We start from the raw sequence: 19,491 nt of genomic DNA on the forward strand, positions 1-19,491 counted from the left end.
GCACAACATTTATTAACTTACAAAACACCTTAATTTTATTGTGTTTTTCTCCATTAAAAATCCCTTGAGATTTGTTTTAAGAGAGAAAGGATTTAACTAAGAAACTTATCGGGGCATAGAAGGCTGTAGCACTAAAGTATGCTCTAGCAATAGCATGAAGATCATCAGAGGTGTAATTTTTTTATCTGCTGCATGTGCAATACTTTCCATGAAGAGTCTTCAGAAAAAGCAGCATCTCACAGGTTCTGACTGCTGATCCTTCTGTGGAAGACATATGGTTATGTGTTTTTTTCGGAAAGGTTCTGTTCTTCACTGTCTCACACACACCGATAATCAGAAATTATCATTCACACACAGAGAGGAATGTTGAACATTTATAATGAGAAGTGATGCAGTTGTACTTCTTTAAAAATTGAAGATGTGGCATACATTTTGATAATGGAATAATGGAGACTCCCTACCCCAACTATCATCTCTGTTCAAGACCATTAGGATTCAGAATATTAAGAACAGAGCAACTGGGCGTAACAGCCTACGTTCAACATCTGTCATGCTGGAGTCCATTAGTGTTCAATTGCATCCTATTGTTTTTGGATTATTCAACCCCATTTCATTGTCATTGCTTCTGCTACAGATTAATCAGCTGTTTACAGCTACACCAAGTTTTGGAGTCATAATGAAAACAATTGAGCTATAGTTCTAAATAAATATACAGTATTCAGTCTCTAATGAAAAAAGTTACTAATTTATGAATGCTGGTAACAATTTAATTAAGTTTGAAACCAATACAGATAATAAATCATTGTGTGGCAGTTTTTTTTTTTTTTTACCTTTTGTGTACATCATAAAATGATCATATGGTATTTCCTTGTATGTTTATGTAGATAATGGTTTTAATAATACAAATACCGTAAAACAAAGATGTTTGATTATGAGGTGTGGATGTAAGTGCAGTGGCTTCTCTATCATGACAATTGGGAGCAGAAATACTGCCAGCAAGCAGATGTATTTTCTTCACATCTTTTTTTATTCTCTTTACCTATCTAGGGATATTACTAAAAAGACACTTTAAAAATATTCACTTAAAATACACACATATACTCTAATATGGTGAATTCAAAAGGACAGGTCTCAGACTATTTGTATGCTTACATTTTTTTGTGTATGTCTGTGTCACAACCTATCAAAATATTTTACAATCATTATTAGATAAATCCATAGCTACGTTGTAACTGTTTAAATATATTTTAAATTATTTTAATGACATTGGATTTGCTGACATGCAAATACATAATCCAAATTTTTCTCAAGATACTGCGCTCTCTGCAATGTTGTGTCCTTTACACAGTACTAGAATTGTGAGTCCTGAAAGGTTTCTAATAATTTCAGTCTGCTTGTTTTGGTACCATATAGTGCAAAACAATAATATTCTCAGCCATATACCATTACGCTAATTCTCCTCTTTTTCATTAGAACAGGGGTTTTTTTACTACCCTTAATACTATCTAACCAGAATTTTTGTGTTTTAGTGTACAAATACTACAATGCACAGAGATTTTTTTTTTCCTGAGTTGCAACAGATTATCCATTGAAAGGATCTTTTGCTTAACTGCCCAGAGTCTTGTGGGGCCAGCCAGACACTGCTCCAGATGGCAAGTTGTTAGGGCAGGACAGAATGGCTTTAGAAGACTTCTCAACAGATGAAGGCTGTAATGTTCGGATTTTACTGTTTGGTGGTTTTTGTTTTTTTTTTTTTTTTCCTCTGTAGTTCCCAGGGTGGGAAGGTACTGGGATGGAAGCAGAATGCCGCCCGCCCACCTGCTACCACCTGTTTAGCTTTTGCAGTTTCTATAAAGCCTCATCTTCTCTGTAAGACACAATCATTGCTTGCCGGAAGGAGTCAAGACAGGAGCGATTTCAGTTACCAAGTTATGTCTTCAGATTGCAACAGTTCATAATTTCCAAATATTCTACTAAACTGAATCAGAACTTCTTTCATCTGAAATGGTTATTTGGAATTGATGTGGTTTTAATCCATCAAGATCCTTTTTGAATTAAATGGACTATTTTATTCAGTAATATACATTTTGAGAATGGAGATTTCATTACTTTCTACCTCTCTGAATTCAAAGACATTAAAAGAATGAAACCAGAAGACATTAGAAACTCTTTATTCTTTCTTAAGCAGTAAGAGGCAATATTTAGACATTTCCAGAAGAACCAGACGCCTTTTTTTTTTTTTAATGCTAAGAAAAATAACCCTTCATTGATATCTGGAAACAGATTTAAGAGGTACGCAGGCTACTCACATGAATGCTTTACCTACTGCTTTTTAGATACCTAATTTTTAAAAAGTAGTCGGTGTGTGTGTGAAGCTGAAGCTGCATTGAATATGAAAACCTGTAAATCCAGTCATTTGGATTCGGGCGTAGAATCCGACATCCAGTGCAGAAATGGAGCAGGCTGTGTTGTGAAGTGCAGTTCAGAAAGGATGGAGAATGCTGCAAAGAGAAGACTGGCTGCCAATGCCAGGGAGAGAAGACGGATGCAAGGACTGAACACAGCCTTTGATCGTTTGAGAAAGGTGGTTCCACAGTGGGGTCAAGATAAGAAGCTGTCCAAGTATGAGACCCTGCAGATGGCTTTGAGTTATATCATGGCTCTCACTAGAATACTTGCCGAAGCAGAAAGATACAGTACTGAAAGAGAATGGATCGGGCTGCACTGTGAACACTTCCACCCGGAGAGCTACCATCATTACACAGGACAGAAAACGGCCATGGACGCTGATCCTTATGCACAACGAATATTCAGCTATCACCCTGAACACTTTCAAATAGCTAATTAGAACTTTTAGCAAACTAAGAATATGCAGCAGGCCAGATGTGTAATTTAATAATTAGCAAGAGCTAATCTGCTTGAATAAGGTAATATTTGCATTATAATAGCTTATTATTGTTTGCATCTTATAGTAATTGGACTAAATAAATTTACTTTGAGAACTTTAAATCAATATGCATTTCAGAAGATTAAACTTATTTAATGCTGGTGGAAAGCATACTTTTCATTTGAAATCTTTCTGACAGTTGCTTCCTAGTTCATCTAGTTAATTTGATTCTTTTGTTTAATAAGTTTTTGGTGTTGTGCCTTTTTTTTTTTTTAACTGTGATGAATCATGACATGATTTTCTACAGATCATGGGCCAAATTGACCCATGATGTACCTGAATGGAATAACACCAGAAATTAACTTAATTCCATTTACTTTATTTTTGTGTCAGCGTTAAAGTTATTCTCTGTGGTTTGTTTTCACATAAATGGCTACCATGGAAAAAGTTTTATAATGTATTGGAGTTCTAGTCCTCAGAGAACTGGCTTTCTTAAACTTTGTAAGTTTGACGTATGGGTTCCAAGGTTGTGTAGGTTTGCTTTAATTCAATTTATGATGTCTCTTGTATGCTCAAAAAAGAGCTAATTTTTAGTCTTGGAAGGAATGTTTTTCTTTTCAGTGGCTGTAAAAGCGTATGTGATTATATACCATAAACGAGAATGCTTAAGTGGAAATAATTTAAACTTCTAGATTTTTGTACACTTTAAATGTTTGGATTTTATTTTTTAATTTTCTGTTGTCTGGAAACAGTAACAGATTTTGTATATCATCAATAAAGTGTTTTCTATGATACGTCCTCACCAACTACCTGAAATTCCTACTCTAGGAATTACTTACATTTGGCTTTCCCAAATGTTACACTACTTCGCACCATCCTGGCAATTGAATGTGCAGAAGAATCAACTGGCATGTGATGCTTCTTCCCAGTTAGAGAAAGAAGCGTGTTTTACGTATCTCTGAAAATAGCCTTTAAAGAGAAGAGTTTGTTAAAAAATCATAGAGATTCTTGCAAAGCATTTGAGTTCTTTCCAGCCCCGGTGATCCTCTGAATTGCCTTTTGTTTGTTTGCTTCTTTCACCTGTGGAGGATGGAAGGATCTGGGTAGAAAAGGCAGAAGAGGAAAGGAGATTGGGAAGGACAACAATGAGTAGGGGCAGGACAGCTGGAGAAGCAGATGTGTTCCTAGCAGGATGCAGAGTCCGTGAAGGTTTGAGCGCCGGTGTGTGTTTTGACGGCAGCAGACTTTGAAGCTGAGGGTACTTCTGCTGGTGCTGCTGGGGGGAGTTTCCAGAAACAAGCCCTTGCCAGTGTTCAGCGTGAGGGAGAAGGAGAACAGGAGCTGCTGTCCTGGAACAGCTGTTGTGGGTTTCCAGCAGGGAAGGCTGGCAGGTTCCCCGCTGACTGCTGCCATATCTTGTATTTTAGAATTCTTTCAAATGAAAAATGAATAGCTTTGATAGGAGTTATTGTCAACAGTTAAGCAGCTTTCAGTGCAAAACAAAAGCATCAATAGGAACTAAACCCTGTTTTGGGGGAGAGGGACTCTGCTACAGGAACAGTTGCATGCAAAGACCTGACCTCACTGTCTTCTCTCCAAGCCCTTACTGACATTTTGCCCTTGCTCACTGTCCTGCAGACTTGTACCTTGCCTGAGGCAGGAGCTGGGCTGATCCTGGCATGAAAGCTGCTGGGACAGACTTTCAGTCTAGGTTAAATACATACAGAAGAGGCGCTGTATATTCTGAGCAGTTGTCTCCTTTAAACACTGTCATTAGGGAATGTTTTTAATGTGTATTTTAGCCTCTCTAAAGGTGTTAGTTATTAAAGTGTGGTCTTTTTCTTCTTATGAATTACATTAGGTCTTTATTGGCAAACAGAAGGTTGATTCAGCCTTCTGGGAATATGAAGTCAGGTTACCAATTTCTTTGCAGAACTTTATATAGAGAGAATAGACTTAATCGTTGTCCATCATATAGCCAAGTTAATTCTGTTTGAATATTGCTCATAATTAAATGACAAGTTTATGTGTGTAATAACAATCAACACAATCCTTAAATAATTAAAAGTTGTGCAATCTTACACTAATTTATTACCTGGATAGTTTAGGCAGACATTGTCTCACCTGCGTTGCTAGCACAGTAGTGGGTTTTCCATCCTGAAATGGGATAATGATGCAAATAAATCGCACATTTATATGATGTGGAAAACTCTGCTTAGTGAAAGATAGCCTTCTAAACCTTTGGTGGGAAGAGGACTACAGTGTAAAAGTAGAAATGCTAGAGTAGTGTGCAAGAAGAGTACTGATGTGTTTCTGCACTCTTGACATATAATTTCATTTTGTGGGACATAACAGCTGTTTATATGTATTTTATGTAGAAGTACTTAACATCCATTTCTTTTCCAATTTTGTTTCTTCCATTCAGCGTTGTAATTTACTGTCTACTGCATATGATGATAAATATAATTCTAAAAATAATGTATTAATATGCAATGAGTGATTAAATGATAGTAAGATCATATAAAGAGGAGCAAGCCAGCACAAAGCACAAAGTATCTGTGATCATGTTACGAAAAATTATGAAGAGTTGAAACTGAATTCCTAAAAAGCCCTTTAGTGCAGTAGATAGCTTGTGAACACTTCGTAAATCAGGTCATTGCATCAGTCTCTGCTCTTGAACAATATGATAACATTATAATCCCCATTCTCTTAAATCTGCTTGTGCTAGTGGGAGGCAAATGTTTTATTGATCTCTTTATCTATTGCTAATAATTAGTAATGTTACTTGTGTAAACGTGATGATTTTATATAATGCTGTCATAGTTTTGTTTCTTGGAATGTGCAGTGTTGGGCTGGAAGTTGGGATTTCCTATTTCCTATAGCACTGAAGGCAGCAGAGTAAATTCTTTGTATAGACTGCTGTCTGTCTACTGATGATCTGTCAAAGCATTTTGGGAAGTTAACTGGGGTGAGGGGGAGGTTTAATAATTAAAAATTATTTCTGAAGGCAATTTGAAGGTCAGGTATTATGCATGCTGCTTTGGACTTCTCAAACTCAACAACTCTTCAGGAAGTCATTGGTTTCTTTTCATAGCTTTCCTTTACAAATAGTTTAGTGACACTTTGTGAAATATAAACTGGACTGTTTAACTTGGATTTGGCTATTGCACCCAAATATTAGTTCTACACTGGCTGTTTGATGCGTGTCAGGTAATGGCTCTGATCTTTCTTTTGTACCGGATTTTACTGGTATGGGCATTTGAAGTAGATTCTCCTTAAATAATTATTGCTTCCAGTGGGCCTCCAAATGAAGCAAAAGCTTAGGTGCTCAGAGCTTGTTGTGTTCTTAATGACTGAGTTTTGGCTGCTCATGAATTGTTGTCCCGGTGAACAGCAGTGCAAACCTGAAATACTTCTGTTTGTAGTATTAATACATTGTAATTCTAGAACGACATAATTGTGAAAATATTGGTGATGAGAAATGCTTGCTTCATAAAATGCTTGTTGTATGCAACACAGATACATGTTTCACTGTTGAAATTCAACATGAAATTCTAATGATCTGTTGGTGTTACATTAGCCTTTATTCTTCTAAAAGGTTCAGACTGCCGGGTTTCTCTTTGAAGTGGCTATAGATACTCCACTTCTATGATTCTTTGAATCTTGTTACCACGTTTGGACAAGGTGACCAGAGTTATTTTTGCACTCAGAACTGGAGTGACGTTTTAACTGCAGTGACTTTTCAGTGGCTGAAAGCAGAACTAGGGTAGCACGTTCCCAATATGTATGTTAGTAATGAAAAGTCAGTGGTTTCCTCCTGTCTTACGATTGAGGTCATCAGTGGATATGTATTCGCATGTCTTACAGCTTTAATTCATTCCAATTTTTTAGGCCTCTATTTTCCATTTATAAGGCATTAAGGCACAGTCCATCTTGTACTATACACACATACAGAACAAAGCTTAGCTCTTGACTGGAATTCCTAAATGATGTTGTAGTAGGAATTCTGAAAAGTGAAAATGTTGCTAAACTTACAGTCTTGTAAAGTCAGTGACATTACAGCTTCTTCATATGGGGAAGCATGAGTATCATTAGATTTTTTTAATATTTAGCTAAGTTTACTCTATCTTGTTAAGCAGAACTTCCCTGATGGAAGTCCCTACTGTGACGTGTCAGTTTGGGTTTTCCAAAATAAGCTTTTGCCTTAAGGTGGGTACCTGTACACTCAGGTTTCCATCTATTTGGGCTAAGCAGTATGGATGCAGTTTTCTGTATTTTAGGAGTAAAATTTATCTAGATTTTACAAGCATTTACAGAACAGCTTATTTTTGCTCTAAATATGTTCGACTCTTCTGCCTCTACAAAATATCCAGAGAAATAAACAATTGCACAGAGAATAAAGACATGTTTATTTATTGAAGAAGCAGTTCAGTGTTTCCTCTGCAGAGATATCTTGTTAGAAATACTGATTTCACCTGGTACTTGGGCACTTAAAAAAATGGGTTATGTTTTTAAGCTTAATTACATTTTAAGAAAACGTGGCTTTAAAATACTCAAAGCAACCCTGTGTATAATATTTAAATGTATTTTCTACCAAAGAGTACATTTTAATATTGTCTCCTATTTGTTTCTTATTTGTAATTCAGTTTTCATTTGCACAGAAATTAGCATGCAAAATATATCTTACACAAAATTTATTTTAAATGTCTTCATATGTAACTGCAAGGAGTAAGAAGTTCATTTTTGAATGATTTCCTGCAGCCTGGGGTGCATAGTAGGTTGTTTGCTTGCTTGTTTGGTTTTTTTTCCAGAATTTCATAAAGTCTTCAGTAGTTTTCCATTTCTTTACAAGACCATGTTACCTGCTACTAATGGATTGTATGATCCTAAAGGATGGTCACTTTCTGAACAGAATTTCTCACTGATATAAATGGAGAACTCCCCTTAAATTCACAGTACATATGGTCCAAGATTTCTTTGGATATTGCAATAGATGTTTCTTTGTGTCTATGGTGGGCTTGGAAGTATAAAGGCATTAATAAAAGCAGCTCGTGTTGGTCAGAGGAAATAATAAAAAGTGTGGTAGCTGCTTTAGCTCATGAACCTGTAGCTTAGACAAAATGGTCTTAAGAACATTGTCTCTGACCTAGCAGGCACAGAAGCACATAGAAATCAAGCCAGGTAGGAATGGAGAAGCATGGTTACATGGGACAGCAAAATCAGTACCAGGAAATGTAATGGAGTGCATTTTTTTTTTCCCTGTTCTCTTCTGTATCTGAGCTATAAAACCCAGCTTCCTTCAAGTGTTGGATTTTATCTGCTGCTCATTTAAAATTAATTGCAAAGTCTACTAACAGACCCTTAGGCAATATGCTAAATCATTTGAGTTGAAGACTGTATGGAGAAAATGAAAATCAGTGTGGTTTGTGTGTTTGATTTACCCTCATTCAATTTTCACTTGTTCAACTGCTGGATTACACAGCTAAGGGTTGAAAAAATGAGTCCTGTGTAGCAGGTCTCCAGTGTCCTGCTGCACAGAGAAGCTTCTGGGAGTGTTGGCCTGGAGCCCACAAACAGGGATTGCAGGGGAATGTGTGGGCTGAGCGAGCAATGGTGTAGACAGATTCTGCAGGGATATTTGAGACACACTGGAGTTCAACTATGGCAGTCTTTGAGTAAAAGTGTAGGTTTTGGAGACTAATTTGCCAAGATTCTGTGAATTTGGTAAATCTGTTGACCTTTCAAACATGCAAGTTGCCCTATAGACTCCTTGGCTTCTGCTCTGGTACCCCTGAAAAAAATTTGTTCTTTCAAACGCTGATGAAGGGGCTGAGGTTACTAGAAAAAAGAAAGCATAATTTAAAACCAAAGCAAATTGCTAGTAAGAATTGTTTAAATAAGCAACTGTATTTCACAACTACCTCCTAGAAGCATGGCTAGTATATAACTTGACAGTACTTTATGATTTGATTCTAAATAATATCTGATTCCATTAATCAGCTGTCACAACAAACTTCTGAGGAAACCTCTGGTCTTGTTGCACAGTTTCACAATTATTTGAACACGTGAAGGATACACTGTTTTATGCAACTCTGAAGCATTTATTTAAGTTTAAGGGAGACAAAGGGAAATACATTACTGAACAGGCAGGTGTTTGTTTTTTCCTTTCATACGCACTTAAAATAAACCTTTAAACTGACATTAACATTTTTCTTCACAGTGAGAATGACTGGATCAAAAAAATAAAAAATATCCACTTTAATGAAGAAAAAATTATAAAATAGAATTTTAAGGCTCAAAGTTAGCATCCTTGTATTGGAAACAGTAAGGCAATTAACAGTGAATCACTTCTCCAATATTTAACAGTTAAAATATGTAATTAGGTCTTGCTGGTCATTTTGTATGAAGACACTTTCCAGAAACGCTTATAAACCTGGTAGCATTGAGAACATAGTTCTTAAAGGAATCCTTATTCCAGTTCTGTTGCTTTGATGTACCTGTGATTGCTGTAAACAGTTGGGCTTGGCAATTGTTTACACATTAAGATAAAGACTGCAGACTTGGCTTTTCGTATTTGAAGTATGTGCTCTCATCGTCTCCTCACGTGAGCAGACATGAGGCATTCAGAAGGTATGTCCCACCTTCTGCATGGAAGCACGGGAACTCCACACAGCTGCTTTAAGGCAAGGCAATGCAAACTGGCTATGTGATGCTGCTGAGGACTGGCTTTGCACCAAGCTGGCCCAAAATTTTAAAGCAAGGAGAATACTGTCGCTTTCTAGAATTGCAATATAGAAGTTGTCATTTCTGCTGTGTGTCTGTTTGATTGTATATAAAACCAGGACTAGAAGGAAACAGGAAAATAAACCTACAAAATTCTGAATCAGAAAGCGCTGAGGTTACAAAACTGGGCATTTCTGTATCTCACTGATCAGTGTTATGCTCCACATTGTGGTGATTTAATGGACTTTTGGAAGATAATAGCTAACACTGACTTCAGTGGAAGTTCTAACATTGATTTTTGTTGTTGCAGTAGCCCACCGTGAATAAGAGAATGTAACACCACATTAGTGTGAAGTCAAATCGGTTATTGAATTAGACAAAAACAATGAACAGCCAAGCTGTTCAGGAAGGGAGCACAGTTGCGTAGTCTCTAGTGTATCTTGACACAGCCTGATTAGATAGTGCCAACCTTCATAGGATGTGAACTCAAACAGCATCACATATTTTGTGACAACTCAGTGTTGTCTCCATGGCTTACACAAGCCTTTTTCCTTTGGCTTTTCCATCAGTTAACAACACAATTTTTCTTTTTCTAGCAGGTCTTCTTTGTGATAAGCACATCAGTACCACTAATTAACAGCATTTACATTCATTCACATAAGCTTCCTTTATGTAGTCATTTTATGAGCTCAGTATATGCAGAAGAGAAATGTCCTGTAGCAGTTAATGAGCAAAATGTAGTGACTACAAACCATTTGGGATCAGATTCTGGTTTTGTTTGTATCAAAGGCACTGAAAGCAATTGAAATTACTGACTTCCTTATTATGTATGGAGATGTGGTAGGTAAAGTTTTGATCCTTTCGCTAGTAAATACTCTCAAGGAAAGAATGTTCACATTCAGCGGACAGATTATGGTGATCCACTCTCCATAGGCTAGCTCTTAGTGAGACTTCTGGGGCCTTTTCTTGAATGACTGAGGGTTAATCCTTCTTACACAATTTTTTGCCAAGTCTTTCAGCATGTCTTCGTGTCTTCCCACTTCTAAAGAACTGAATGTGCATTTTAAAAAACACTGTACCGCTTCACCCTCCACTTGTCGGTTCCGGTTACAATGATGTAAGTTTGGAGACATTCCACTGAAATAATGGAGAATAGGTTGAAGAGATATAGTTTACAAATTTTCTCTGTGCACTTTGTCTTTTAAACTGTACTGAGTTTTTGGGTATGTTGTCTGATGTAAAATGTTAGAACTGCTATTACTGTCAATAATATTAACAAGTATGATTCCAGCACTGGTAACCAGGTATTTACTAATAGTATGTACCAGCATTCTTTTCTTCTAAACTATGTAAAGGACTCTGGGAAGACGAGGGCTGTAGATGGGAGTAGAATCTGATCTTTTGTGTCTTAATTTCCTCACAACAGCACTGGATTAAATAAGCACATTCCAGTTAACGTTAATTGAATGATTTCCCCAAGAGTAGTTACTAATATGGAAAACTTTATATTTTGTGTTGCCCAACTCTGACTCAGTCTAGGTTTAGTTTTGGAATCCCTTAGCCATTCTAAACAGAAGTGAGGATAAGATGAGCAATACGTTTTCTATCCTGGAAAATAAGACCCACGATATGTCTTAAGTCGGGCACCACGTAACTGAAGTCACTTGAATCAATGTATCACTCTTAACAGCTATTAGTTTTAATTTGTTTGTGAGGGAGGAGGTACAACATAGGCAACAACTGGTATTTCTTGCTTTCCCACTGAAGTACCTGCACCTTCTTTTGTATCTCAGGATAAGAATGTATTTTAGCTTCTTGGTCTGTTCAGTCTGGGGTGAATCACCAGAGATTTCTAATAAAAACATGAAAGTTATAATAATAGTTTTGTTTTATGGTCTACACTCAGGTGGGAAGTGCAACAATACAAGAAATTCACTTCCTCCAAACAGTTAAGCTGTGCTTGTAGGAAACAATGAAATGCTGTCTCTTTCTCAGTCTCTGGCTGTATCCAGTATCCTTTTGCTCTTCAGATAACTCCTCATTGTTTTCTTTGCGTATGTGATTTTTTAAAGTTACATGGAAAAATCCAAATAAGGTCTATAATGAAAGTGTCTGTTAATTGTTCTTTTAATCTCTGTGACTTTGATCAGAATTGTATTGCATTCTCCAGCCATGTTGAAAGCACAGTAAGAACTGCTCAAAAACAATGTCCAAAGAAGAAAGATAGCAATTATTTAAAGATGCAGGAAATCAGCTTAGATATTCACAGATCCTAAATGCTGGGATGTATTAGTACAACTGTATAGATGCTAAATATATTTAAATCAATCAAAAACTGTTGTTACCTAACACCTTCTGTTGCACTTTCGTTAAATTGCCTTTTTTATTAGTACTATTAGTCACAGTAGGTTTTTTAGCTCTTTGTGCCTAACTGTTGCTTAACTTCATAACTCTTGTATATTAACAGAATTTTCTCTGTCTTTGTAATAGATCCTACACTTTTGATTATGTCCTAAATGATGGTGAAAATTTAAATTCCACCAGATAATTCCTTTTCAGTTAGTTAAAAAATGAGCTAGATGGTAGATGCACTTTTAGTCACGTTAGACACTAAGAAAAAGAGACTACTATTTAAAAATGGTGAAGTTACAAGCTTGATATAATCTGTTTTTAAAGGCAGAGAATCACTATCATTGCCAAGAAAAAGATACGAAGCACATCTGGAGAACAGCTTCAGCTATGGGCTCTAGAGAACATGCTTCAGACAACAGGAATTTTGGTTTCCTATGTTAGCATCCAATGCACGTGCCCCGTACCTTACTTTATGAATCCTTACACCATGAGTACACAGTTCATGGAGTACACACACACACACAAATATAAATATATAGGGTATACAGCTATACCTACATGAAATGCTATATTTATCTAGTCTCGAGTTCAAAAATTCTAAGATTATCTGGCACGATAATATATAAAAATGAGTTACATCTTTTTGCTTCAACTTGTGCTTTGTGATTATCTGGCATGTTTTTTTAGAATTACATTCAAAGTCATGTTGTTTACTCTCATTCAGGATTGTTGTTACTGTAAAATCAGTGTTTTCACTGGCAGTATTCCAGCTAAACATCACCAACCCTTTATATGGCTTGCTACAGTACAGTAGCTTCAATTCAAGCAGTAGAAGTGGTATTGGCATGTAAGTGCTTAAAACTATGTTTCCTATGTAATTCTTAGCAAACTACACAGTACTGAATTTATTGCACAACACTCCATACCACAATTATCCTGCAGTAAAATAATATGCAAAAGTCTGGTATGATATGTTACTTGCAACATTTGCAGCAGTAGTACACTTAATTACAAACAAGTTGCTTGTAAACCTTGGGCATCTTGACTTGTACCTCTTTTTTTTTTTTAATTTCACAGTTCTAGTATCTCTGCAGATGTCACTGGAACAATTGTTAGTTTGTTTTTCAAAGTTCTTCACTCTCCACCACCTTTTGGGGTGAGGATGAAAACAGCATAGGACTTTCAGTAGTTGGGAAGGCAGAAAACATGTCGAGTCCTTGACCGCTGGGGTTTGCATACCAGCTGCCACCAGGCCGAAGCTTTATTGGTTGTGGAATTTGATGGTGCCACTGAGCTGAAGTAACAAAAAGAATAGGCTGTATAAACCTCTAATTAAGTTAGCAATGAAACAACAGAAATCAATGCATGCAACAGAAAAGTTGCTTCCAACATCCGAAGAGAGCACAGTGGTGTTTTTGACTGTTTTAGGGTCTGTTCCTTCAAAAATCACGATTTACGTAGTTTCTAGGTTGAGTGTTTTTATTGAAGTTTACAGATGGAATTCCGTCCCTATTTAATGCAATGGCAATGATTACACCAATTTCAGTAAGTCCAAAATTCAATGATTTAATCTTTGGAGCCTTCTCCAAAGCTCTTGCAATCAAAACCACACCATAACCTCATCTAAATGTTCCTGCTCCAGCAGGGGGATTGGACTAGGTGATCTTTTGAGGTCCCTTCCAATCCCTAACATTCTGTGATAGCATGAACAGAGACGAGTAAACTGGACATGCCTTTAATTTTGTACTACTCCATCCTCTGGGGGACTTTTCTTCCTGGTTTTTTTTGGTAGTATTTAAATTCGAAGAAATAATATAAGGACTTTTTAAAAAAGAAGTGATTATAAAGAAAAATTACTTCTGTCACTCCCTTTGATGTATAAGACTTGCAGAGTCTTTAGAAAATATGGTTGGAATCAGGAAGCATTTCTTACTTCCCATCATTTTCCTGCTTGTACCTTGAATCCTTTATATGAAAATTTAATTTATGTCTTGCAAGAATTAGATACCTAAGGAATTATTTTTCATTTTATGTGACCATTTTTGAATAAGACTTACAAGCCCTCACTTCAACATTACATGACTATGGTCTCTAACACCACAAGGTGGCGGAAAACTGACAGAAATACAGTAGTGACTTGTGGTTGTCCCTGATAATTTTTTTTCCCCCTAAATGAGAAATGCAAGGTTGGAAACATGTAGGGTTGTTTTTTTTTTTTTTTCCTTTGAGGGTGTGGCTATATTTCAATAGTTTGTGGAATATGTTTTCCTTTTTATTATACTACTTAAGTGATCAAAGTACTCTCTTGCTCTACATAAATTGTTACATCTTGCATAGATATAGAGTAACTAAATGATGTGTTATCATTCTTGAATTGGGCTGGGGCCTTCCAAATCCCGAAGATATTAGATGCAAACTAGCCTCCATTAATTAGGCGTAGTTTGCATCATACGTGCTCCCTAGAAGAGGGATCTGCTTTCCTGTGTGCAATTTATTGTTCCATCTCAGGTCAGGGCTGTAGCACAAGCACATGTCAGAGGGAACAGAGTTAAGGTTCAACTTGAATACATGTTATTATATGCTTGTGTGCCTAGGGAACTTCGAAGGTGGAAAACGGGAGTAGAGAATATTTTGTAAAACTCCTCCTCTGTTTTTTCTCTTTACCTGCCATTAAACTGATGCAGGAGAGCTAATTTGGCGATTTAGCTGTATCATGATACCTCCTCCTGGTGGCCGTATTAAGCTGTGGCCATGCTGTGACACTAATTCTAATCCACATCAAACCCAGCAGTTTTACAGACTGGGAGCTAGGTGAGGGCAGGGATGAGCCAAATCAAGTACTTTCTCGTTTATTTGCTAGCTAATACCCACCGTAAATGTCAAGTCTAGCAGTACAAGAGACAATCCCAGCTTCGTTTTTTGCAGACAAGGTGTACCAGCCAGCATCTGCTTTCCTGGCAGGCTGAATCAGGAGGCAGACATAGCCCGTTGTGTCTTGATGCATGCTGGCAAAACAAGTATTTTGGAATTAGTATTTCTCAAGAGGACATCAACTTTCAGATTTTACAATGTGTACATTAAACATGAAATAGATAAGTTGGAACTTCTATTCTCAAAGAGGTAGCAGTCCAGGACATTTATAGTTAATAGACTTGCTTTCAGGATTGCCTCAACCAATAATCACAGTAGCAGAAATCTGTTCTTGCTGCTCTCAGCTGTGCAAAGCCATGGTGTGACAGTGTGAGCTGAACTGTTGCTCTGTATGTGTTAATATTGGAATTGCTTATTGAATTCAAATGCACAGTCATACTGTATTTTTTACTAGTTGAGAAGCTGGAAGAATAACATAACAAAATACTAAGAATATTTGTACAGAGTTGTGATATTTTTCACAGCAGTAACCAGAGTGAGTCAGAAACTTTCTTAGGGGGCCCTTTTCCCCGAGAAAATGCCTGAGTGGCAAAATCTTAAAGATTTGTTTGGCCAGCACTCTAAAAAACACCTGCTTCATTATTCTCTCCTCTTCCTTTCCTCTTCTGTGATCCAAGACTTTGTGGCTGCAACTTCCAGGAAAAGCTATGGCAGAGAACTGAGGCTCCTCTGCTCTCTCGACTGGGGTTGGTCCTTTTTATCAGCTCATTATAAAGGAAGAGGTGGGAGATGAGCACATCAGAATACTTGAAGTTGCAGGAAGTTCTGGAATTTGAGATTTTGTTTCCTTATGAACTGAAATGAAGCAGTAAAATGCAGAATTTCAAGTCACGAGGACATTTTGTGCTTCTGACAGATCTAATTAAAAAAAAAGGGAACACTCACGTTTTGCTCCCTGCACTACATAATTTGCCTTGTGCTGGGGCGCAGTGATATAGAAGCTGATCATGTCCATATCATGATACAAAAAAGGTCTCTGGGCTTCAGGCAGGAAAATAATAGTGAGGCAAGACAGGGACAAACACAGACAATGGTGCCCATGGACTGGCTGAAGTAGCAGAGGTCATACAAGCCTGATGTAGGACTTGGCATTGTGAGGTGTCAGAGATTTCCTTCAGTCGTTCCTCTGCTGGGCTGAAGAAAACACCTGTTTTCTAAGCTTCTGTGAAACAACTGGGAATGAGGCGTTTCAGGACGGTTGTTCATTTTACATCAACTACAGTGGTTGCATCAGTATAACCATAATTCCTGTAAAAGTACTGGTACCTGGAATAAATCCTTGAGTAATCTGCCTAGAGGCAGAGGAATAAAGACTAGAGGCTCTGGAAGATCAGAGTCAGGTGGGCTTTTTGGAGAGGGCCAGCAGTCTCTGAGTGGGGACAGGGAGACCACTAAAAGATTGTTTTGGGTAAGCTTTCCCTCAAGCTAGGTGTGTGTTCACAGCAGGCGCTGCTACGGAGACAGGTTTCTTTACAGATCGCCCGCAGGCTGTGCGTGTGAAAACGTAATACTTCTTGAGGTTGATATCAGAGAGCCAATGGCTGCATCAAATCATTAATTGGAACTAAGTGAAATAAAATATTATAGTGATGCATTGGTATGCAAGACCTGAACCCAAACATTGTTGTATTCTGTAAGCATGGATCAAAGTCTTGGCCTGTGTTTGTGACCAAACTTTCTTGTAAGCCACTATATGTGATATGCTAAACTCTCTATTGTCCTGTGCTCTGGGGCATTCAAAACCATGTTCTAACTGTTCTGAGTTTGAATTCATCCATAGTTAGAGCCTAACTGAGGAAAAAAATCGTTTAGAGAGAGAAAAAGGTGCTAAAATGCATTAAAAAATACCATACCATATCATAGCATCTTCGATAAAAAGATGCATGTCCTGTATCAGGCCTATGACCTGAAAGGTCTATCACCACTCTCTGGAGCAGTGGCGTTATTATGCTTCATGCCTTTATTCTGAATCGGGGAAATAGCTGTTGTTCATCTCACAGTGAAGCCAGCTTTTTAAAACATTATGTGGGTGAAAGAAGTTGTTTTAAGAACACCACCTGTACTTATCCCCCAGGTTTTCATGGAAGCAGTTGGTCCGGCCACAAGAAACTTCAAGCATGGGGATGATGGTACAGTACCTCATCCTCTCTCTGTTTGTTGGGATCGTCTCATTATCCTTCTTCCAGTAAAATACAGGGGGTGGCATTCCCACAACTCTGCACTCTAATCTGACAGGGTACCCTTCAGGAACTCCACAATTCTGAAGCTTCTCCAAAAACATGGGGGCTTTTTTTACTTCCTTTGCTGGAAAAATAAAAAGAATTAATGAACAACATGTATTTTGTTCTTTTTCACTTTGAACAATATGGAAGAACATGACCAATAAAAATTATTGTGATATCAAAACAGGTGGTGAATTTTTAATGGGATATTAGAAAGGATGTGAAGTGCCATAACATAACCCTTGTAAGGTAAAATAAAGAAAATACTCAGCAGAACTGATGTTCATGAAAAAAATATATGCATATCTAATGGGTCTAAACATGCTACCATTGCAGGAAATTAATGCCAGATCTATGGATTTCACCTCTTGCAAGGCTTTATTAAAGAACAGTATTCAGTTTTGTAGCTTTTTCTATTTAAAAACGTTTTTAAAACAATAAAATTGCGACTGACGTCTAGGAGACCTCAACATATATTATGAATTCAAACCCTAAGCATTTTCTGGGGAGATAATTAAGAGTCTCATTTTGCCAAGACAAGAGAGGTGAAGTGATGAGACAGAATTCTTTGTTAATAATTCTCTCTTCTTAACTCCAGCATTTTGACCAGTTTTTCAATGATTCTTACCTACAACGGTGAGCTCCAGGCTAAATGAATTTTGTCCTGTTTTATTAGTGGCAAGGCAAGTGTAAGTTCCAGCATCATTTTGTGAGAGAGGATCAATAAGCAGAGAGTGAACTCCAGTCTCTCTGACCAGCATCTTGTGGGTGCCATCTGGTAGCACAGGTTTGCCATTCAGAAGCCACGTCAGGTCTGGAGTTGGTAACCCACACACCTAACAGACAGTGAAACAGACAGAGACAAATGTCAAACTGACAAAGAGATGTTAGTAAATTCATGGGTAAGCCTTTCTTCAGAGACCATCTGAATGAAGTCAGAATCTGGAACAAAGATTTTAAAAAATTATTATTTATTTCTCAGCTTCTGTTTTTTCTGCTGGTTAGTTATATGTCGGAGTCACACAAATGACTTTGTATTTTGTAAAATTTGATGAAGAATGATATAGTTCTTTTTAACTGTTAAACTTACATGTTTTAAAACACTGTAAGTTAAGTATTTTATAGAAACATTTTTAGACTGTATTGTACTCTAAAGATCTTTCCAATAGATACAAGTACTTACTCATGCCTAAAATATTGCTTTCCAAACAATATTCCACAAACCAGAGAAATAGGGAAGTGGAACTTGCCTGAACGAAACTGCTCTCTTCCAGGTTTGTGCAATGCCAGACACACTTTAAGGCTTCACGAGCTCTGCCAGGATAGCAGAGCTAAGAATAACCAAATTCTTTGGCATGCTCCCTAGTAAACTTTACATTGTACATGAAGTAGTAATGAATCTTGTTCATCTTCAGGGCATTAACTTCTACAGGGTAGAGACATTCTGGAGCATGGAAGAGGTCAATGTGAGCACTACCACTTGTGCTATGTGACAGGGACATGAAGGGGCTACCAAAATACGTTGGAGTAGATGAGTTTCTTAAGGCTGTTCAATAACAGGATGCTCGCTGCATGTACTCTAATCTCTGACAACTCTCTCATGTTGGGATTTGAATCTGTAAATTGGGATGTTTTGGCATCCGTGCATACTGGGTAAGCATAAAATGAACTGGGCTCTGTTCCCTCTTTTCAGGGAGTATTAGTCTTCAGTAATTCAGTCCAAAACAATGGGATTATTTGTTTGAACAGAATGCGGGCTGAATCCTCTTGTTGTCATGGTTTTGTGCTATTCTGGATTATGCTCAAGAATCTGATAATGGACCTGTCATTCCCAGATGAACTTCCAGAGTTCAGACCAGTAAAGGACATGGTGAACCTGTCTAGTAATTTGAACAACCTTGTAAGTGAGCCTTCTATTTCTGGGCTTTTCTGTGTTCTTCGTTTCATACAGCATGTGTTGAAAAGAAATCCCCTGAACCAGCTCAGACACAATGGCAATAAGAAATACTTTTTTTAAGCACTAAAACTTTAACAGAAAATGTTCTTGAATGCAATAAAGAAGTTGAAAACACATAGCAATATTTGTACAGAGGTAGGGAAAGTGAGAACAAGCAGAGGAAACAGTTAATACCTTACAATCCAACCTACAAAGTCGCCCTTCATGTGCTACCATGTCACCTGGAGCCTGTAGAAAGTATGGCCTGAAAAAGCGTTCTTGAACTGCCTCTTTGTCTCCTTCTGGCACCCGGGGTCGTGTTCTGCAACACAAAAATTGCAGGTGTATGTTTGGAAGCCAAACTTGTTTTTCCTAATGCTTAGAAAAAGGAAGAAATTGTGAAAAGGGATGAACAGATAGCTTGAATTAAATAAAAGGGC

The 19,491-nt window shown here is 37.4% G+C and overlaps 3 protein-coding genes across 7 annotated transcripts in view; 2 read left to right on the forward strand and 1 right to left on the reverse strand.

The window, feature by feature from the left end:
* Nucleotides 1–19,491, forward strand: part of PBLD (phenazine biosynthesis like protein domain containing) — a 105,511-nt gene that overhangs the window by 30,712 nt on the left and 55,308 nt on the right. Inside the window, exon 10 of one of the 4 annotated variants that reach the window (XR_011740236.1) lies at nt 1,769–2,379. The exons of the other annotated variants lie outside the window; for them this stretch is intronic. The gene's annotated coding sequence lies outside the window, so the exon portion shown is untranslated. Of the gene's footprint in view, nt 1–1,768; nt 2,380–19,491 lie in introns of those variants that run through there. 4 annotated transcript variants of the gene reach the window in all.
* Nucleotides 2,393–2,848, forward strand: ATOH7 (atonal bHLH transcription factor 7). Its single transcript, XM_065843417.1, has one exon. It carries the CDS (start codon nt 2,393–2,395, stop codon nt 2,846–2,848), a length of 456 nt encoding a protein of 151 aa, XP_065699489.1.
* MYPN (myopalladin) overlaps nt 8,800–19,491 on the reverse strand; it is a 58,168-nt gene continuing 47,476 nt past the window's right edge. The window contains exons 17-21 of one of the 2 annotated variants that reach the window (XM_071811650.1): nt 19,247–19,373; nt 17,744–17,951; nt 17,032–17,197; nt 14,834–14,967; nt 8,800–13,256 (exon numbers count right to left, since the gene is read on the reverse strand). In XM_071811650.1, coding sequence (XP_071667751.1) covers nt 13,087–13,256; nt 14,834–14,967; nt 17,032–17,197; nt 17,744–17,951; nt 19,247–19,373 — 805 coding nt within the window. In that variant the 3' untranslated portion in view covers nt 8,800–13,086. The remainder of the gene's footprint in view (nt 13,257–14,833; nt 14,968–17,031; nt 17,198–17,743; nt 17,952–19,246; nt 19,374–19,491) is intronic. The other variant, XM_065843561.2, reaches the window with a different exon arrangement.

Source organism: Patagioenas fasciata, chromosome 8 (genome assembly GCF_037038585.1).
Source record: "Patagioenas fasciata isolate bPatFas1 chromosome 8, bPatFas1.hap1, whole genome shotgun sequence".
Lineage (NCBI taxonomy): Eukaryota > Metazoa > Chordata > Aves > Columbiformes > Columbidae > Patagioenas > Patagioenas fasciata.

What these genes read in the sequence shown, in the direction of transcription:
- ATOH7 (XM_065843417.1), top strand. Translation starts at nt 2,393, where the DNA reads ATGAAAACCTGTAAATCCAGTCATTTGGATTCGGGCGTAGAATCCGAC.